The sequence below is a fragment of the Nesoenas mayeri genome (genome assembly GCF_963082525.1).
Source record: "Nesoenas mayeri genome assembly, chromosome: 11".
NCBI lineage: Eukaryota > Metazoa > Chordata > Aves > Columbiformes > Columbidae > Nesoenas > Nesoenas mayeri.
The window spans coordinates 5,412,345-5,434,471 of record NC_137563.1 but is presented as its reverse complement, the minus strand read 5'-3'; the positions used below and the strand labels follow the sequence as shown (position 1 = coordinate 5,434,471).

At 48.5% G+C, this 22,127-nt stretch overlaps 1 protein-coding gene across 2 annotated transcripts; it reads right to left on the bottom strand.

The window, feature by feature from the left end:
- Positions 1-7,925: 7,925 nt before the first annotated feature.
- Positions 7,926-22,127, bottom strand: DET1 (DET1 partner of COP1 E3 ubiquitin ligase). 2 transcript variants are annotated; one of them, XR_013922623.1, is made up of 6 exons: positions 22,049-22,127; positions 20,221-21,329; positions 16,952-17,142; positions 15,127-15,318; positions 10,805-11,438; positions 7,926-8,012 (listed from the first exon to the last, which is right to left on the bottom strand). XR_013922623.1 is itself a non-coding variant. In XM_080351318.1 (5 exons), the coding sequence occupies exons 2-5, from the start codon at positions 21,301-21,303 to the stop codon at positions 11,249-11,251; spliced, it is 1,656 nt and encodes a 551-aa protein (XP_080207444.1). In that variant the 5' UTR covers positions 21,304-21,329; positions 22,049-22,127; the 3' UTR covers positions 8,499-11,248. The 2 variants fall into 2 exon arrangements, 1 of the variants encoding a protein (XP_080207444.1); XM_080351318.1 differs by lacking the exon at positions 7,926-8,012 and having other exon boundaries at positions 8,499-11,438.

Genomic DNA, 22,127 nt, shown 5'->3' with positions numbered 1-22,127 from the left:
TCCAGAAATAGGGCTGAGCTCCTAGTAACGTCATATTCCTCTTTTTAAGAAGATACCAGGTCAGATATTGACTGCAAAGATTATCTCTCTGAGAATGCAGGCAGATAGTTGTGTGTCAACACCGATGTGCCTCACAGCAAGTCTGGACGGGTTTCTGTGCCGAGCACAGTGACCAGCCCTGAGAGAGGAGGAGCAGCAGTCTGCACTGGCAGGCTTGTCAGCGATGTATTGTCTAACACAGCGAGAAAAACCAAACACTGCCATTCTCTGCCACAAGCTGGTTGTCACATCGATGCAGCAGAAGTGCCCACGTCAGATAAAGATGATAGAACAAACAGAAAAATAAAATTGGGAAGAGATCTGCGGTCCTTCCGAAATTCAGGGAAGAGTAGGTGGATGACTTGGGAGTCAGAGAGCAATGAGAAGTAATCTTTGTCTCATCCAGGCTTAGAATCAAGGCTGTGCCCTTTGTAAAGGCCACTTTTTAGTGCTCTCGGTTGCTGAGCATCTGTGAACGTTTTATGAAGTCTACCAATGCACTGCCACTGCTGACACAGTTGGCAGTTTTATTTCCCTGTCTGCCCTGCCTAGTTCTGGTACCTACCCCTACTTCTTCCTCCAGCTAATGTTTAAACAGCACTTTCTGGCTTGGATAGAAGAGGCTGATGCTATTTTCCATGGTTCAGTGGCTGGTTCTGTACAATAATCTGTCTCCCAAACCCATAGCTCTGCATACCCTCCCTGAGCTTTCCGGCACGGTGCTTCAGTTGTGCAGAAGTCACACTTTCCACCCACCTCCTCCCTGATGGAGCACCCCAAAGCCACATCTTACCTAAATGCTCAGGCTGAGCTGTTTATTCTGCAGCTGATCCCAGGGCTCCGGGGCAGCCGACAGCACAGCAGGAGAGCACAGCTGCACAAACCAAGATCTCCCACCTTGTGCAAGGGTTCGGTCTCTCCTTCCTGCACACGCTGTATGGTAAAAGAAGTCTTAAAACTCTGTTGTTCATTTTGCAGGGAATTAATAGACACCAATAGCACTTAATGATTTCCTTACCCCTCAGATGAAACTATTAATTAAGGGCCTGATTTCTAGTCAGCCACTGGAGTTTACCAGTTCTAATTGCTTTTCTTGGTGCCTGGGTGGAAGGAATACTGTTTTCTGCTGGCTCACATTCCTCCTGAGCAGCAATTACTTCACATTAGCACCCTCATTAGGGTCACATCCACTCCCTCTGGGATTCCCCATTGCTTTGGGACATTTTTCTCTCCACTCTCTCCTAACTTTTGATTCCCTGCTCTCAAAGAAGCCTTTTTCCATGAAACAAGCTCAGAAACTGCTTCTGATCACAGCACTTTATCCTGGTTCAACCCTGGCCTTTCTGGGGCTTTGCCCTCCACTTCAAAATACAACCTGGACCATTTTCCACCATATAGGGGGTGAAACACAAACCAGTGTTCTGACTGACAGATAAAATGCTGCCTGAGGTCTGTTTACCCCTTAATGAGTGCCGTCCCACCTTTGGGAGTTAGTCTAACTCAGTTACCCTTCCCCTGTACAGGGATGGCACCTGGTGGCTTGGAAAAATAGCCCCCAGCCTTCTGCCTAATAGTATATTATTCTGCAAAGAGGAATTATTTCCCTATCCTCAACAACAAGGACTTTCTACCTAGAGCTGCAGCTTTATCTGCTGAATTGCTGATTTACTATGTCTTACGTTAGCATCTCAGTGACAGGAGTCAGGCAGACAATTTTGATCCCTTTGAGAGATTCAATTAAACCATTAATTAAGTGATGTCAGTGTCCTTTAACAGCTGACCGTATACACAAGCAAGGAGAAGGGGACAGACCCTGCAGTGCTAATAAGCTGTAGCAGCAGGGGTGGCTCAGCACAGCCCAGCTGCAGCTGTTGGGGAACATCTGCGCAGCCTTTGCTGGTTTTCCCTCTGCTGCAGGAATACCTGGCTGAGGATGTGCACAAAGTGAGTCGGTGAGTAGGTGTTTATAACCCTAAAGCACCCCTTGGGAGCCTTTCAGAAGTAACAGTTCAAGCCAGGTTATGTTTTTGCTCTCTGACTTTTGGCAGATAATCATGGTGCTGCTTTCGTACCTGGTGTCCCTATCTGGCCCCTCTTTTCCTCCCAGCTGGCCCTCCAACCTCAGCCCATGACCTCTCAAACGAACAAAGGAGAGATCAAGGACCCTCAGATTGTTTTTGTACTTTTCCAATGTTCTCCTCTGCCCTCAAGAGGCATTAATGGGTACTCCAGGGCAGTGGGAACTGCTCAGAGGTTTTGCTAATGAACTGCTTAATAGCATCCAAGCTCCCGTGCTGACGGTGAAGCAGGGCTGCAGAGTCCTCTTGGGGACATGCAGAGGGGAGCCAAGCCTCCATGCTATTCCCTTTTTTTTGGAAACCATTCGCGCTTTCCAAGCTCCCCCTGCTCTCGTGCCACTTAGCAGGGTTCTTTCCTTTCTCTGGGTTCATAATTCTCTTCCTCTGCACACATCTACTGAGAGTTGGAGGCTGCAAACAGATCCAGGACCTGGACCTGAACCTCTCAACAGCTATAGCGCCCCAGCAGCTGCTCCTTGGCGTAGCTGCTCCCAGGAGCAGTGTCACAGCTTGTTTTTCTAGAGGAAGGAGGCGGAGAGGTGGGTGCAAGGGGCTGCATGCTCACTGAGGATGTGTGCAACAAAAAGGTGGGTCAGGAAAGAGAGAACACAGAGGATAAAATGCAGGAAAATACAACATTAAAAAACACCTTTTCTAATGCTAAAATCCATCTGTCCAAGAGCCAGCATAGATTAGAAGGATGCAGGGGAGGGCTCTCCCGCAGCAGCTGTGCTTCAGGACCAGGCTGGATGCACTCCCTTTGCTGTTCTCCCAGTCAGAGCTCCACATCAGCAGCACAGGGTGGTCTTGCTCAGGAGCCCTCCCTGCCAGCACAACCAACCACTCTTTGGGCCTTTCACTTCACCCTTTTGAAGTAGGCACAAAGATCATCCCAAATCTGTATTTAGAAACTGCGTCAAAGCCTCTCCAAGCGGCAACAACGGTCCTCAAAACCTTCCTTCCCCTTCCAAACTCCTCCGAAATCACTCCTCTGTGCTTCACCACTTAACGATTCATTTTGCAAAGCCAAACTCTAAGCTGGAGTGGCTGGTGTTGATGTGCACCGTGCCTCCCAGTCACATTGTTAGACTCTGGCTTTTGGCCCTTCCTCACTCCGCTCGCTCCTTTGTGCAGGAACAGGCAAGGCTTCCTACCACATGAAGGACTCCAGGTAACAAACACAACCTGGGGCCTCAAGCAGGAGAAAGACACATATTTCATCGCCCAGCTACTCATCTCCAGCTCCTTCACCAGGTCCCAAGATGAAGTGGTGAAGTGTGACCCTCATCTCTTCGTACACCAGCCTGCAGGCAAACAACTTGCTCTCCTAATTGCCCACCATGGCTAGATGCTGCCTTTCATTTTGCTCCTGCTGAATCCACAGAAATAAGTCATCATCCATTCCTGAGCTGCCAGGGTGGAACTGAGGAAGGAATGCAAATGACTTTAGACCTGCCAGTCCTCTGGGCTTTTCTGTAATGCCAACAGCCAGGAAGCAGCCTGCTCTAGTGCTGGGAGATGCTCCAAAACAATCTGCCCTTGGACACGGTTGTAAAACCAGTCCTGTTTACCAAAATCTCTGCAGGAGAAGCAGATCAGCTGGCTGGGGAGACCCCCTGATCCTGCAGCCAAGAGCAGTAGCATTGTCACCAAAGGGCCACTGTAAAACTGGGACTAGTCCTGCTGGGTCTCAGCCACATGGCAGAGCTGCTCCCTCCAGCCCTTCTCAGAGCCAGTGGGTCAGCACCAACATCTGCTTCAAATCCAGCCCCTCTCTGGGTAAATGGTGAGGGCAGAGCCATTGTCTGAGGGTACAAGGGGCAGGAGGCAGGATGAGGAGAGATTAACTCCAGACTTTGCTGCCTGAAGCCAGACAGGCTGCACTGCACAATGGCACTGTCAACACGATGTTTGTCTGCCTTGTGTTACAGGAGATCTTGTTTGGCTGCCAGCTGCCCCTTTTCCCTTACAAAGGGGGATTTTACCAGCATTAGAGACTCACCAGTCAGGGTTGAATCAGACGTGGCTACACTGCTGCAGGTATCAGCACAACTAACCAGGACCTTACCCTGACCTCAAGACCAGCCCCAGAAAAATAGGGAAGCAGCAGCAATGAAAACCGTCCTTCACAGCTGGAGATGCGCAAGTGCGCACTGGTTCTGTGATGGGGGCAATGCCAGTGTTTTGGGAGGGGTGTCCCACTGTGGGGACGGTGCCGACACCAGAACATCCCACAGGACGTCGGTTCATCCCAACAGCATGGGCCAGGGCTACCCACTGGCTGCTGCAGGGGTGCCTGTGCCCCTCACCTCTCCAAACTCACCATTTGAACCATTTTCCCCTCAAATTGGTTGCTGGGTCCAGCAAGGCCGTTTCCATGCGGACAGCTGGTTCTCCCTGTTGCCATGGCAACAGCGCTGGGTGCCATCAGGCTGAGGACCGTATCATCTGGTGCTCGCCAAGGGCAGCAGGTACATCTAATCCAGCATCGCTCCATTTTACGCCTTTGTGGAGCACCGAGGAGCTATCAAATGACCAGCTCAGTGGCAGCAAGCAGGTGCTCGGAGGGATGCGGCACTGCCTGCTGCTCTTATTTACACGCTAAAATCACGTCAAACAGTGGCTGGATGGCTCTGGCAGGGCTTCCCTGCCACCTGCCTGCCTGTCACCACTCCCAGGCCCCTCGCACAGCCGGTCCCACACATTCCCTGGCCCCAGCACGCCCAGGGCTGGGCTGTCCCCTCTGGCAGGACTCAGGCCTGGGGCTGGATGCGCCGCCAGTGCATCCTCACCAGCCTCATCCAAGATAACCAGAAGCTGCTGCCCAGTTTATCAGGCACTGAAATGGAGACAGCACACTGGGCCACCCAGCTCTCCCTTGTACTGCTCTGCCTCCCTACCTGGGGCTGTCACAAAGCACCTGGATGGAGGAAGGACACGGGAAGATGAGAACACAAACCTGTTCAAGAGCAGCTTTCAGAGAAGGATGGTGCACTGCCAAGAGCAGGGGCTCAGGGAGTCCTTTGGGCAAAGCCAGGGCTGCTTCGGATCACACCTGGCATGTTGCAAAGCTACTGGGGAGAAAGAAAAAGGAAGACAGCCATGGAGAGTAGAAATAGTGTGTTCCTGGCTTTAAAAAAGCTGAATTCAAACTAGTTCTGTCACCCACAGAAAATAAACTCCTCCGAAGACTCCAGTTCATACCTGGACAAAACAGAATTCAGAAAATGCTGGGGCCTTCGTAGTGTTACCCACAACTTTCCATTGCCTTGTTGCAGTTTCTATAGGATTTTCTCCCACAGAGGCCAAGGGCTGCGCGGTTCTTTCTCAGGGAAAGCTCCCCTGGGAGGCACCTGTGGTTCCTCCTCCCCTGGCCAGCCAAGGGCCCTGTGCACCCACTGAGCACCTCCCTGCCACACTCCTCTAAAACTGCCCTCGAATTTTCAGGTGCCTTTGGTATCCTTGCAAATCCGAGAACAGACAGTAATCACCCCATTAGCAAACTGCAACAGCTAGAAGGTGCCCTAGGAAAGGATTTGACATCTGGGAGGGAAGAAACAAAGAGACATGGTAAAAAAACTACCCCTGCACAAATGCAGCAAAGCCTGTGGGTTCCTCCAGCATCCTCCACCCTTTGTTAACCGAGCAAGATACCCCAATGCTGCAGCAGAGCTCCGAGTGGTTGGGACTAGGGGCACTCTGCCCCTTTTCAGCTCTCCTCGTACATACAACCACAGCAGTCGCCCACAAATTACTGATTTCCAGATTGCTAGTCTAAAACTGGTGCGGTATTTTTATGTCAAAACATCAGAAAAAAGAATGTGCAATCCAGGGTTTTTCCCACACGGGTGTTTTTCTGAGAACTCATTTCCTTACGCAGTAAGTACAGCTCTTCCCCAAGAGAAACAAAGGCAAATCAGACGGCAGGCAAGGGCTCTCGCAGGGGACGCTGCTCCTGACGAGCAGTTAGTCTGGTGGGCAGGTACTGCCAGGCTGTTACTGCTACAATGACAGACTTGGCACAGCTCAGCCCACGTCCCCCGCAGCCCTAGAGCAAGGACAAAAAAACCCCAAAAATAAAAAATAAAATAAAAGTCCTTTCACCATTCCCTCCTCCTGAGGAGTATTTGGCCAGAAAGGGTTTTACAACCCTATAACAAGACAGGGAGGCACAAGGATTCAGGCACATCAACAATCTGGACTCTGAAACTTGGAAAGCGAGACAAAAGCAAACTCACAAAATCCAGTCGCGTTGCTTGCCCCCAGGAACATCTATTTGCTCTGCAGCATGCACCTCTCCGATAAAGGCTCAAAGAAGGACAAAAGCTGTCAGGAGCACGTGTCCCATGCGCCATCCAGCCTCTACCATTTCTCTGCACACAGCCCTGAGAGGTCCTGCAGGAAAAGCTGGCGGAAAAGCGGCACCACAGAGGACACAAATAAGGACAAAGAGCCTTCTTAAAGCATCGGAAATCTGATTCTCCAGCTGGGTCAAAAGGACCAAGGAAAGCATAATAGACATCAGTACCTGAGCGAAAGGGAGGTTCTGTAAATACGGCGAGAACATCAGGGAACTAAATCAGAGCCAGCTGCTCAGAGCTGGAAGGTTAATGGAAAGGAGTCTTTAGCGGGGACATGCCATTAATGGATACATGGGTTTGATTCTAACAAGATTTCTATGGCTCACTGCCTAATGCAGTTTATATAAGAAATACTGCAAGTGTTCTGCTTTTACTGCTCTTTAAATAAAAAAAAGCAAAGGCAGCACAAGAAGTAACAAAAGATGGGATTCTGCTGCCAGTCAACCATGGTTTCCAAGTCAAGCATCTCCTCATCACTTAGTGACTCTGTGAAAAGCCACAGGCTCAAGAGCTCTCTGATACACTCAAGGTCTCCAAAGGAACGTATCAGAGAACTGCACGCATGAAAACAGAGGAAAGGTTCAAAGAAAAGTGGCTTTTCTGGCCAAGATGCAAATACTTGGAGGAACTGACACAAACAGGGGTGCTGCTGCTGGGTTGTTACCAAGCAGCAGTGGATTACGAGATGTCAGACTTTGGGAAGGTCCCATCTGCATGTTCTCAGCCACAATGCTCTGCAAAGCTGCATCGCTGCTGGGAGCAATACTCAGTAGAAAATCCAAGTGCTTTACCCCAACCGAAAAGCAGCAGGCAGGTGATGGCTGTTCTGCCAAGCAAAGTGCCTGTGGCTTTCATCTCTTGATCGTGGACAATCAGCAGAAAATGGCCACATGGCTAGACAAACATTATAAATGGAATAGAGGAACAGCCTCTGAATACAAGTTGGGCTAGTAATAATATATAAAGAGGAAAACGTAACTGAAGGCCAAGAATTCCTCGCCCAGCATTAGTTCATGTAGACAAGAATATGAGAAATTTGCAGTAATTACAGAAATGCCTCGGGCAGGAACATCCAAGAGGACGCTGGTGCTCCAAATGCCAGGAAAAGGCAGCCAGCGCACACATGGTATTTATTGCCTGTGTAGTCCAAGGCACAACCTGCCATCTCTTCTCAGAAAAGGGATTCCCACCCGCACCACTACAGTATTTAGAAGAAAAAAGACAATAAATCAGGCTTTTAAAGCAAATTCCATTTATTCCACTTTTATCTTGTGTTGCTAACAAATCTTCATCCACGCCTAAGAAAAATATCAGGTAGAAAATATCTCCCCTTTGCTCCCACTCTTCCCAGCACACACACACTTTTTGTTTCTTAAATAAAAGAATCAAAATTTCAAGCATGAGAGACTTTTCTTTCAATACATTTCTGTAATAAAACTAATTCTGTTGTAGATATAAAATGCATCAGCCAAGACCGGAGGATCTGCTATGGTACTCCAAGGCAATTAGTACCCAGAATGATCAATCAGTTTGTCTGCAAACATAATAAGAAAATACTTAGCACTTATCCTGCACTTTTTATCCATGAATCTCAAAGTGTTTTACAAAAGCTGAAAATATGTTTTTGGCCTCATTTACAGAGAAGAAAACACCAGCTGGAACAGGAAGAGATTTGCCCCCACTCACAGAACAATTTAATAGCAGAGCTAAGAACAGATCTCTGGTCTCTCAGCCCCAAGCCCAACAATTTGTGCCACACTCTGCTTCACACAGGACTGCAAAAAGCAAAATCTCCGACTGCAGAAATGCTACATGGTTCATATTTTTGTCACCAGAAAAAAATCTAAATAGAGATCTGACAGCTATTTTAGTAAGGACTGACCTCCCAGGCTGTGATGCCAAAGAGTAAACCCAGTCTTGGATGAAGCTGCTGAAAGCTTTGGAAAAGAAAAAACATCTCATACTGGAAGTGTGAACAAATGTGAGAGCAGTGCAGAAGGAGGCAAATCCATGATCTACAATGTGCAAATGATCCTCCACTTGGAGGTTTAACTGAATGTTTGAGGAACGGATCACAGGATAAAAACCTAAAACCTTGACAAATAGTGTTATTAGATGGAGAAGAACCTGGAGCTAAAGCACGCATTGCCTGACACTCCTCTATTAGCAGTCGTCTGACCTGAAGTCACTTCTGACAGAGCTGAGAAACTAACAGTGCAAACACCAGGAAAGGAGCAGTGAAATACACCTTACCCTGTTTAGCAAGGCCAGGAGAGGAGAGATGAGACAGAGAGTAAACGCGGATGCAAGGACCCCAGGGCACCCTCCATTATGCTACAAGCAGGTACCAACAACCCACACAGTTATTTTCCTATGCATTACCATGCAAAATGAACGCATGGCTTCAGTACTGCTCTTCACAGGTGTGTGGCCACAACACATCACCCAGAGCTCATTTTGGTCCAACAAGACACCCACAGGGTCCTATAGAGAGTCTCCCATGTATAAGCACCAATTTTCTAATGCCCCTCTGTACCTCCCATGGGAAAGGGATGACAGCAGGTTCCAATGGAGCAGGCCATGATGCTGGGATGGTCACACCACCTGGCGGCACAGCCCTAAACCAGCCTGCATGCAGAAAAACCCAAAATGTGGCCTACAACCAAAACCTCCATGTTTTAAGAGAGAAGGGCCAGCATCCTCATCAGTCCACAGTGGCACGTAATATCATACTCAATAAAATAATATTGGCAGCACAAACACCGCAGTGGTCCAGGCAGCATTGACACACCAGCCAGCTGTGCCGATGCCCAGAATAGCAAATCTGGTTCTCACAGAGAACAGCACATCAAACAAGCAACCTAAGTCAATAAGCCCACCTCGTAACTGCAAACCTGCAGCAATGCACATTAGTTCAGGTCTCCTCACCCCTTTCCAGGGAAACCCAAATGTTATTAATACTCCAACACACAGGAGGGTGCCAGCAGCTGGGTCTCCCTTCCTCTCAGCAGCAGAACCTGCAGATGGTTGTGAGGATTCACCCCCACGCTGCAGGAAAGTCCTTCTGATGTGAGCAAGGAGCTGCTGTTGCTCCCCTCACCCTTCCCAGCCAGCCATCCTCCTTCTGTACCCACCTCCTTGTGTGCTAGTGACACAGGCAGCTGCCCTGGCTGTCTGGTTTTAACACACCACCTTTCACAGATACTAAGGCACAAAGATTAAGTGACTTGCATATGAGTCAGGAACACACCTCATGTCTCTCAATTGCAGTGATTTCTCAAACCCCCCCCCTTTTTTTTTTCCTGACTTCTTGCATATTAAAATCACACAAGTAGATTGTGTGGATGAGAAAAGGATTTCATTTCCACAGTAATACTCAAGATACAAACAGGTATTTTCAAGCCCTCCCCATGGTTTCCTATCCACTCCCTCTACAATAGGCTGTTTGTCTCAACAAGGTAGAAAAGCACCAGTGCAAAAGGGAGCACTCCACAAATGTGTTGCAAAGCTCCATCTTTGCCATCCTAATCATAGAACAGTTTGGGTTGGAAGGGACCTCCTCATCTAGTCCAACCCCCCTGCAATGAACAGGGACATCTTCACCCAGATCAGGTTGCTCAGAGCTTTGTCCAGCCTGGCCTGGAATGTTTCCAGGGATTGGGCATCCAGCACCTCTCTGAGCAACCTCTACCAGTATTTCACCACCGTCACTGCAAAAATTTCTTCCTCATGTCTAGTCTGAACCTAGCTCTTTAAGTTTAAAACCATCACGCCTTGTCCTATCACAACAGATCCTGCTAAAAAGTCTGTCCCCATCTCTCTTATAGGCCCCTTTTAAGTGCTGAAAGACTGCAATAAGGTCTCCCCAGAGCCTTCTCTCCCCAGGCCTTGCTGAACCTCATGAGGTTCACATGGGCCCACTTCTCAAACTTGTCCAGGATGAGATCGCGTCCCTCAGGCCTGTCAGCTGCACCGCTCAGCTTGGTGTCATCCGCAAACTTGCTGAGAGTGCACTCAATCCCATGGTCTGTATCAGTGCACTAAACAGTGCTGACCCCAATAGGGACCCCCGAGGGACACTGCTTACCACTCACTTCCATCTGGACATGGAGCCATTGACCACTATCCTCTGGATGTGACCATCCAGCCAATTCCTCATCCACCCAACAAATCCATATCTCTCGAATTTAGAGAGAAGGATGTTGTGGGGGACAGTATCTAAGGCTTTACAGAGGTCCAGACAGCTGACATCTGTAGCCCACCCTTTGCCCACTAATGTAGTTACTCTGTTATGGAAGGCCACTAGGTTGGTCAGGCAGGCCTTACCCTTGGTGAAGCCATGCTGGCTGTCCCAAATCACCTCCCTGTCCTACACGTGCCTTAGCATAGCTGGTAGAAGGATCTTCCCAGACAGAGAGGTGAGCCTGACCCACAACAGGAGAGAAAAGAGACACGTCTCTGGGAAACTAGGAAAGGAGTTTCAGTTATACTTTGTTCATCAACAGGAGTAAGGAACGACAGCAGCACTTAATGCAGCAGGACCTCCACAGTACAAACAGGGTCAGAAGAAACATTCACAGTCCTAGCTTGACCAGATCAGCTTTCCACAGCTGAGGGGCCTCTGAGATGCCGGCTGGTAGGAGCTCCCAGGTCAGGTTTCTTGACATGAGTGATGGTTTGGTTTCCTAGAAGGTGCAAGTGTCTGGCTTTGGTGCGTCTGGAGCAGAGGCCCAGACTCAAGGACAGTGGCCGCCCCAGCTACGTGTCACACTACGTGCAGCTGTGCCTCATGTGGAAGTTAACCACGTACTCTGCGTTAGTGCGCTGCACCGAGATGGCAAAGGGCTCGAAGGGGTGGAAGGTGAACGCAACCAGGCGTCGCACTGTGTGATTGATGGGTCGCCCCAGGAGTCCCGCCTGGATCTCAAACTTCAGGAGGCCAGAATCACGAGCGTAAAATCTGAAACGAAAAGAAAGTCAATTATGGCTGTTCCTGACTATTGACTTTGCCATCTGGGCTCTTTACACACGGAGACAAGTGCCTTGCTCAATCTCTGGTACTCTGTCAGGGGCAGGAAGTCCTCAGCTGGGTGTCTGGTTCTTGGCTACGCAGGAAAATCCCTCCCAAGGCAGCTCATTTTCCACTGTCTAGAAAAGATTCACTTCATTTTAGTATCATCAGTGAGAGAACTCTGCCTGTCATTTTGCTGGATGTAGCTGACTTCACAATAAGGATAAAGTTCTGTGCAGACCCCACTTGTGCTGACTCTCCATCCTCTCTTACTGCAAGCTGCTCCCCTTGATCCCTAAGGCAGATGTACCTACAGAACTGAGCTCACTTCCCTTAGCAACAGTCTCACTCTGGGTGCAAGGCCACCCCTGTCCTCTCCTGCCAGGTAGGTTTTATGCTGCTGTGTTTGTGCTTCACTACATCCCTGTTCGGTCAAGGAAGGTGAATAGCTGGATCCAGTTCTGCACAAGGGCATCAAGTTGTACTTCACAGTTCAAGCAAGGCTTTCCGTCAGAAAAAGCATTAACAAGATAGGCTGGGCGGGAAGGACCTGCTGGAAAGCATTCAACAATCACCGCAAGAGCAGAGGTCAAGGAAAGCCTCGAGTCCTGCTGTCACCCACAAGCCTGCCTGTGCGTCAAGCTCATTTGTGTCTCCAAACAGGTGAGCTCTGGAACACACACGGCTTCAGCACAACCCAAACACTGCCGAGGGGATGAGGCAAACTGCTGAAGAGACAGGCGAGTCTAGAAAATTCTTTGCTTCTTTAACCTTCTCTGTGTACTCTGTGTAACCGACACAAGCCCAGGTAATACCACTACCCTGTGCTGCTGCAGGAACAGGGGACTGTGCAATGACACCACGCTTCCCCAAGGCTTCGGTGGAGGTTTTGGGATATGGTACCTTCAGGAAGCAGCTGGCCTCTAACTCAAGTCCTCGCTCTGCAGTTGTCTCAGCTCCTTAGACCATTCTGTCTGTTCTTTCTACTTTTGGGCACAGAATTGCCATTTTGTCTCCCAGTTGTTTCCTTGTACACCATCGTTTAGTACATGTGGGTATTTTGCATTTTCCTCTGGTTTTAACTCAGAGAATGCTTTTAATATCAGAGCCCATTTCCCCCCTGCCAGCAATACGATGCACTCAGCTCTCAGCCTGGAAGAATGGGTGATGACAGATACAGGCAATGCTGTTTCAGGAGCAGACATACTCCACATTTTAACAACACAGCCTATTGAGAATCTCATGTTCTTCCTGGAGGGCCACTCTCCTCTCCCGTTCTCTGAATCAAAGTGCCAGCCAGCCCTGCCTGAAAATTGCACACAAGAATCCAGCAAGAGAGTCACAATCTTGGTATTTGGCTTTTCAAAAAGCCCTTTCCCTCCTACACAAGGCTGGGTATGCAGAGGGTCATTCTTTGAATAAAGCACAGTCCCCCATCTGCTGCTCGCCCTTCCCAATTCACAATAATTTACTACTCCAGATGAAGCTCCCTGTAATCTCAAAGATGTGCTCAGTTTGGTATTTTTAAATCTATTTTTAAAAGTGCTCTGCAATCAGAGGCCATTTCCATGGGCTCTCACTCTGCAGATAAATTAGGCACTGTAATACAAAATTGTATGTCAACAGAAACAGCAAGACCAGTCTTTTCAAACTGTATGAAAATGGAAGATTTATCTGTAGACCCATTTTTTGGTTAAATGGCTCCTTATTAACCATCTAGATGGATTTTAGAGACCCCCTACTATAGGTAAGGCTGTGTTAGCGCCTCTTCCTCAAAAGTGCCATCATTTCACCCAGTGAGTGCCTCTTCAAGCCTCCTGAAAAGATACTGGAAGATAGCAGTGATGAGGAACCTAAAATCCTTCCCTCCTGAGAGCAAACAAGTGCTAGTCTCTCAAGTAGCCAGAGAGTTGAACCCTCTGGGATGCAGAAAGGCACTAAGGGTTAAAAGGACACAGCACACAAAACCACGTTGGACCCATGTGCAGAAGGGGCAGAGTCGGTCCATATCTCATACATGGTGCCATGAAACTGCACAGATTATAACACCTTTTGTTCCTGAGGGGTTTTGCACTCCAGCCAATTATAGGATGTATATTACACATCCTGTGGCCCCTCATTTCCAAGCCCTCTAACCACAACAGGCAGCAGCATTATTTTATTAATCCCTTTGTTTTGCATGTGAGAAAAACAGCAGCACTACTGCAGCCACTGAATGGTTAAGGTTAGTGCCTCATCTTCTGCTTACTCTCCAAAAAAACAGAAGCCCCACTGCTCTGAGACCCTATTCATGTCCTAATTGACTCTACACAGCTTTAAGCTTTAAAAGCTCTGGCTCTGAAATGCTGGTTTGCTCAGGGGAGGGAGGGAAGGTGGCACTTTGCTTTGTTTACTACAAAGAGGTAACTGCAGCAAATGACTGCGGTTTTGCTCCCTTTTGTCTGTGGGAGCCACTGGCAGGTTGGCGCTGGCAGACAACTGCCGCCCTGCAAGTGTTCCCAACGTCAAGCATGACAAGGGGGAAAGGGCAGGCTTTTCTCTGCAGATAACATGGGAGCTGTTATCATACAAATCATACAGGCAGAAAAACCAATTAAATATACGTAATTTGGGAATTGAGAGCAGAGGTTCCCTGACACCTGAGTCAGGGCCAGGGGAGACAGGAAACCATGTTTTGAGAATGCATTGATGAAAATAAAAGTTGGGAAACTGGCCAGAATGGTCTCTCTAGGCTGCCTGAGCCCCCAAGATGTGTGCAATTACTAAACAAAGTACTTAGGCTTGGAAGGATCTCTTTGTTTTCAGAGCACTAGTTTGATTTTGCAGTACTGTAAGTGGAAAGACTATTCTGTCTGGGGATCTCAGCCTCTCTGAGCCTTTCAGGCCAGAGATGTTGGATTTTTAAACACTAGTACTTGCAGCCATGGATGCAGCCAACAAAAAGAAACAACCAGTCCTGGTGTTTCTGCAATAAGTATGGCAAATCTCATTATTCCCAAACTTGGGCTTATTCTTTCTGCCAGCATTGAAGACTCAGGCAGAAGAGGCACAGAACAGCCCTTACACCTGGTTAAAACTCCTACTACAGAAGCAGATTTCCTACAGACCAAAGAAAGAACAGGGGTATGAAGAGTACAGCTCCCAGGGTGAGAACTGTAAACAAGGAGTCTGAAAATAGCAAAATCAATACCAGAATAACACCTAACCCAGCTGCTATTTTATTCACAGGACAAACCAGATCATCCTTGCCAGCTAAGCCCACGTGCTCAGAAGGGATCTTTCCAGCAGAGCAAAACAGGCGTCCAGAACCACATCACTCTGAGGCCAGAACATAAAGGCAAGACTGCAAGAAGAGGAGGAGGAACAAGGGCATTCATACAGAAAAAGCTCTGACTTTCCTCAGGGCAGTTCAGCAAGAAGACCTAAAGAGCTGTGAAGGGCCCTCCCACACACACAAAAGTTATCACAAGGAGAGAGGCCAAGCTTTGTGGGACTGCTGAAATAAACCCACTGGTGAAAGGATGTCATAAGAGAAAGGCCTTAATCTACTCCCTTTTCTGCACATGATGCCACATAGCAGGTTTAGAGTTACTCTCACACTGTTTTCCTCACTACAGCTTCTTGTCCTGTTCCATACCTTATCGGGTGATCGCCGCAGGTCTTGGGCCGCTCCATGACAGACACCCACTTGTCATCATAGCTGAAAAGGGAGAGGTCGAGGTAGGGGCTGCCACTGTACGACTGGGCGCTGATGGGGAGCTGGCCCAGCAGCCTCCGCACGGCCTCCGTATGCCCTCCGTACTTGGCATTCACAATAGTGTCTTTGAACCTGCAGCGAACCAAAACCAGGTTTTACTCACAAAGGCCACAGGTGAATAGCACATCCTAAACAAATTAAGGAGGAGAACTGATAGGGAAAGAAAAGTAGAAGCAGCATAAGAACTAAAACAGCTCATTTCCAAAAATGTATCACAGTGATTCAAGCATCAACCAGTTCTGGTGACCTTTTTATCGTCCCTTATCGTTACTGTTTCTGCTCTGAAAGTGCAAACTGCCAGAAGGACAAGCCTGTGCCTACCCACAAGGTCTGGCCCCAGCTGCTCTGCAGCACAGGAAATGAACAGGATCAGAAACAGGGAGAGACGGATTAGCAGCTTATCAGTCAATCCAAGCTTTACTATGAAGCCTGGAAACAGCATAAGCAAAAGCCAGAGGTTTTCACAGTAACAGTTGAGCCCTTATTGTTGACTTGAGAATCCCCCTCTCTCTAGGCACTATGTTTGAAATGCATAAAGGGAGAAACTTTAGATGAGGAAGAACCTTGATAAGAAGCCTAATGCTCTTCAGAAACTACACTAAGCTAAAAGTTCTTCCTGGTGGAGAGATTAACGCAGGCTGGATTTCTCTTTCCAGGTAAAATTTGAGCTTTCCATGTGCAAGAACACTCAGATCAGCTGCACGGACGTCATACATCAAGGAAGGTAAAACATCTCCATTTGACCTGAAACACTCAGCCAAAAGCAGCTCGCTGTGGATTATGCTCTATTATACTTTGCTATGTAAGTTAAACACTCCTGTTACAGGCCCTTGTAGGCAAGAGAATGAAAAGATTCTCCTCTCTCCTTGAACACAAGGCAGGAGTTGTTCTTTGGGTGTCTGCAGTGAGCTCCCTCAGTCTCTCTCCCACTAAGCATTATGGATTTCCTGACAGGCAGCTCTTTCTAGACACCATCAACTTCCCCTTGCTTATGTGACGTCAACCTAAAAATCAACAGAAGCTTCATGCCCAGAAGTGATTGCCAAGTACTCTGGATGATGTGAAACAAGTCACTGGAAGAACAAAACACCCTGAGTCACATAAAAAGATATTCCAAGAGAAATAACACACTCTGCCTCATTAAAACCGCATTTGACTGTTAAAGCACATTCTAGAAACCCAGGTTATTTTCCTGTTTTGCTCAGCTTTCACAATTGGTCTAGGCAGGTAAGTTTTCTTTCTCCTAGCACAGTCTGACAAGAACCACTGATGTTGGAGAAAAGGCTACAGAACCCAGTTTGATGCACATTAAATTCAGAGAAAGCCACTTAGCAAAGTACATCCAAGTAGATGACACTAGCATCTTGAAAAATCTTATCTTCAGGGGCCTAAGCTACTGGGCAGTAACACATTAATAGCCTCCAGAAGAGTTACTGCTCAAGCAGAGCCCTCAAAATGCCTTTTCCTTCTTCTAAGCACTGGATTGCCACTGCTTTGTTCCTTCCTGTAACAAGACAGATGCTGTAGAATATAAAATCAGATGCGTGAGGCTGCAAGATTAACATGTACAAGCCAGACCCCTGTATCACCCAACAACTAAAAGAACTGGTTTTCTCAGGGTTGCCATCATTACTTGATACTGGCCTTTAGCTGATGGGGGCGAGCGTGTGGGTATACGGTACAAAACATGCTCCCAATGGCTCACCGGCGCTGGATCTGCCTGGCAAAGTTGTTGCTGGAAGCCGAGCAGGGGAACTGGACAGCCTCGCTGTGCAGGGTGGCATTCCTGAAGAGGTCACAGAAGTTCTCAAACAGCTCCAGCAGCTCATCGGACGTATTCTCAAACACAGCGATAACCTCTGTGGTCACCATGTTGTACACGACGAAGAATGAAGGCTGGGGAGAGAGGCAGAGGCATGGGTTACCCAGGAGAGCAGAGGTGGGGAAGCTGCTCCTTCCTTCTCCCCACATAACACCACAGACTCCATCCAAATTTCTCTGCAGCACAGGAGAATCCCACATCCTCACACTAATCCATTCTGCTATTCAAATGCCTCAACAGGTACCCAATTATCCAGCTCTTAACTGTGATTATTTACGAGGAAAACTTAATGGGCTTCCAATTTTTCAACTCAAACTGGGTGTCAACATTTCTGTTTTCTCTTCCTCTCTACACTCCACCAAATCCAAAATGCTTTCTAAAATGCCAAATTTAATTTTCATTCCTGCTGACAAAATTATTTTAAATCCAGTACTAGCTGGCCAAAAGTCATTTTTTCCCTTTGCACAGAGACATTATTTTCTTCCCTTTCTTAATATTTCAGTCACACAGAGATGAGCCTTTTTTGTGTACTCCGTGCTACACCACCGCCCACAAAAAGTTGTGCCCTCCAGGGACCCTGCCAGCAGAGAAACGAGAATCTGAAAGCCATTAATGACTTCTTTTTAAAGCCGACATTCTTGTGCAAGAAGGCCCATGATCCATGCTGTGGATTGGCAATGGCAGCATTTCATGGCATGATCGAGCAAGAAATTGGGGAAAAAGGTGACACTCTGTCAGTGCAGCTACAAAGGCAGACAATGTTCCCACCCCATAGGGAAAAAGTGGATTTCATCCTCAGTCAAAAGCAGTTTTTGTTAGAGATGCGAGCGCTAACACCCCAGCACCCCAAAGTTAGAACCTGCCTCTGCTTCAAAGGCAACTAATTCCCCTGGTATATGCACTTATCTGGTTAAATCTTTTGTCAAAAAAAGGCAATTTCTAAACACTTCACCTCACGCTTCCAAACAATGCTCAGGGATGACGGCAGGCACTCTGCCCATCCCACCCACCTGCAAATATCACAAGGTTTGTTTGTTTTACAGCCCCCAAAATAAATTGTGATAATACAATCCAGCCCACACATGTCAAAACGATGTGTGCTAGATGAGGTTACTCACTAGATTACAGCCTGAGGGAAGGGAAGCCCTTCTGAAAAGCAGGGTTGGAGCAGAGAGAAAATAAAAGGAGACAGCAGAACGAAAAACTATTTACATCATTGGAGATTGCAGGCAGTATCCTCCAACATAAAAAAAGAGTTTCTCTACCAGGTTAACACGCAGACACATCTACAGGATGCCCTTGACCAGAGAAATTGCCCTCACTGCTTTTTAGCAGCACCTGTAACACAGACAAAACACCGTCACCACACAGGTGGCAGAGTCGAGTGTCACAGAAATCATGAAGCAAAGCTGCCAAGTCCGTCAACACAAGCCTAAAACAACAACAAATCCCAAGCTACGTATACACAACACACAATTAAAAACCTTGAAAAATTAAGTGCAGACCCTGACAATCTACAAGCACAAGCATGAACTGTGACTTCCTCAACCTTCTTGGCACAGAATGAAGGAAGAAGAGAGGAGCCTGAAACTGGATGAAAACTCATGTTCCTCCCTGACAGCCAAAAGAAAATATCAGAGCTTTAGGTATTTTGTGAGCCAAGATTTCTTCAGGAAGCCTTAACACAGCGACTGTTCCACATCTGGAATTATCTCCTGAAAAAAAATGAGAAATAAGATGCTTTTCCTCCAGCAGAAAACACACAGCCTGAGGAACACCACAAACAAACCACAACCTGCACCTTAAAGTAACCCTCGGGTGAAGAGAGTCAGGAGGATGCTGCAGCAAACCAGGCACAAAAGCCTTGGTAACCGCAGCAGAGAGTGGAGCCGAGCCTGTCACAAACATTCACATCAGGGTCAGGAGCACCGTTCCAGATACCAGCGAGGAGCAGAACTCATCGTGCAGGTGACCTCCATAAAGCTTTATATATTTGAGACAGCTGCTCAGTTTTACATAAATGGGTAAAATTGATGAGATTAAGCTTCACCTACTCCCTCCAAAAGCAACTCCCTCAGCCACCACATATGAGGAAAATAAAACAAACCAATTATCTTCTATAAGAATTAGACTACGACAACACACAAAGAACTACCACCTGTTTCATCTAGAATTTAAGTCCTGGGTCTGGCAAAGGAAGGGAAGGGAAGGGAAGGGAAGGGAAGGGAAGGGAAGGGAAGGGAAGGGAAGGGAAGGGAAGGGAAGGGAAGGGAAGGGAAGGGAAGGGAAGGGAAGGGAAGGGAAGGGAAGGGAAGGGAAACAAACATCTAGCGAACAATGAGACCTTCAAGCAGCACTGGAGATTTATCACAAAATCTTGATAAATACTTTCAACACAATAAAACCTAAGTGGATTAAAGAAACAGGACAGGTTAAAAAAAGATAGTTCTCAATTTCACAGAGCATAAAACTTGACCACCACTCTGACAGTGGCAAAAAGAGATGATCCACCTGTGGAATGGTGAGCCAGCTGGAGGGACCCAGCACTGACAGAGCTACATTTGCTCTAATTCAGCTTCTTTAGTACTGAACTGAAAGGAGAAGCAACTGGCACATTAGCTAAAACTAAGAGCTGCTACCCCAGTTTGGAGAGATCTTAAATATTATCTTTCACAGAAGCTCAAAAATGTATGTGGGAAGAATGTAAAACATAATTCTACTGGGGAAAAATTAAGACTATTATATTTGAAAAACATGCTCGAAGGCAGATGAGAAAAGGGAGACACTACCTCTGCAATATGTGTACTACATGAAATAGCAGCTAAAAAAGAATTTAAAAATACAAGTGGGTATTTGGGAGGGGGAAAGGGTTGTATAGCACCTAGGAACACAGGGAACAATCTCTGGAGAAAGGGGACTCAGTTACCACACCATCACACCACACTTTTAGTTGACAAGGAAGCAACAAAATTATGAGAGCAAAAGATACATCAGTTTTTCAACACCAATGGTGTCAAATGTTCATACGAGAATGAAGTACCTGAGATCCTAAACAACTTTCACAGGCTCAGCTAAGAAACACAGCTCACAGCATTGTACCTACTCGAGCGCTTCCCCCAAAGCAATGAGCAGCCTGAGGCGGCAGGTAGTACCTGGGAGGGATCTGTCACCCGCAGCGTGACCACGTCTTCACTAGTGTATTTGATAAACAGATGGTTCTCATCCAAAAGCTGCATCTTCCACATGCGGAGCTGCCTCAACTGATCAAAGTACTGGAAGAACCTTCTTTTTGCTATAGCACTCCCATCCTGCTCAGCCCTTCTCCACAAGTACACCAGCAGCCTGTGCTTCAAAGAGTTTATGAAGGGCTCTTTGTAGGGGTTGGCCATCCCCGTCTGAGTGTCCCGTTGCACCTCAGGATACACCGCAGATAGAGTCAGGAGATCATCCTCGTAGCAGAAGCGGCCGATAGTCCGTACATCAATGAACGTACCTTCTGGTGTTACTTGAAAGACATGAATAGTCTGTTGCTGCACAGAGAGAATGGCCAAGATGTTCTTATAGAGGTACAGCCCCTGGTTGTGAGACAGGATGACTTTGTCGCATTTGAAAGTTCGCGTGTCGCACAGCCTGCCCGTGTGGAGGTCTATGATGTGCAAGGAATAATCCTCCAAGGGGGAGCGGGGATTTGGGGTGACCGACTCGCTGTTGCGGTAAACCTCAAAGAAGGGAGGATGAGGCTCCTCGGGCAGGTATGCGGCAGAGCCGACGATCACGTAGCGACAGTCATCGGTGAACAAGCTGCACTCACGGTTCAAGTGCTCCCCATTGGAGGCCACATTGGTGATATGGAGCAGGACAAAGAAGCGCTCAAAGAGCCGTCCCCGGATGTTGACAGATCTTTGGTCATTGCCATTGGCCAGGATCTCTCCCTCGTAGCCTTGCAGGAGATCTTCCGCTGCCTGGCAGCCCTGATACTCATAGATCTCCAGAGAGGTCTGGTCAGAGGAGAAGGCGATGAAGTAGCGGCCATCAGGGGAGAACTTGCGCAAGAAGCAGGGTGGCTTCTCCACGTTGACCACGGTGAAGTTGGGGAAGACGTTCTGGTGGAAGACACGGACTTGGTGCCAATGGGTGCCGGCTTTGCCCGAGCTGATCCGGCGGCGCTCCAGGCGGTGGATGACATTCTGGTTCTGGATGCGGCGGGGCCTGATGGTGGGAGCGTCATGGTCCATGGCCAGAGCTCTACTTCATCTTCACCCTGCCAGGGAGAGAGCATACATGTGCCCTGGGACCACACAGAGATGTGGCAGAATTCAGGGGACCGAGAGACCTGCCTATATGGATTGGGTGGGGGAAAGCCCCACAGCACCCAGAGGGTGTCTGAAAGCTATAGACGCACCTATGGCAGGGAGAAAAGAAGACACAGGAGGAAAAGAAGGGCCTTGGAGAGAGAGCTCAGTGTGAGGTGCCAGGAAAAAGAGGGAAAACCCCAGTGCGCTGAGGGGATCTGCAAGGTGTCTGCTGAAGAGAGCGATGGGGAGCAACTGGAGGGGATGAGGGAGCCAGGGAGGGCGACAAGCACAGGTGCGCATCAAGGGTACCCGAGATCCCGGGGTGGGGTCCGGGAATAACCCGCAGACCCGCTCGCTGACAAACAGGCACATGGGGGCAGTTTGGAAAGAACTGGAGCTGGGAACCGGGGCACTACAAGGGCCACCAGGAGGAAAGGGGCGGCCTACAGGCCTGCCGAGGGGGCCGCAGGGAGCCCCGGGTACCCGAGGGTTGTGGAAGGACTCTGGGCTCCAGGGGAAGCTCCGGGCCCGCCTGCCATGGGCGCGGGGGCCGCAGCTGCTTTCCCGCCCGCCTGGGATGTAGGGGGGACACAGGAACCGGGGGCCACGGCAGCCGAACAAAGGCCCGAGGGAGGCACGCGGCTGGGCCGGGTGCGGGGCGGGACGAGGCCGCGGGCAGGCTCACCGGGCGGGCTCACCGCTCGGTCCCAGCGCCAGGTCCCGCCGCCGCCGCCGCTCACTTTATGGCCGCCGCCATCTTTCCG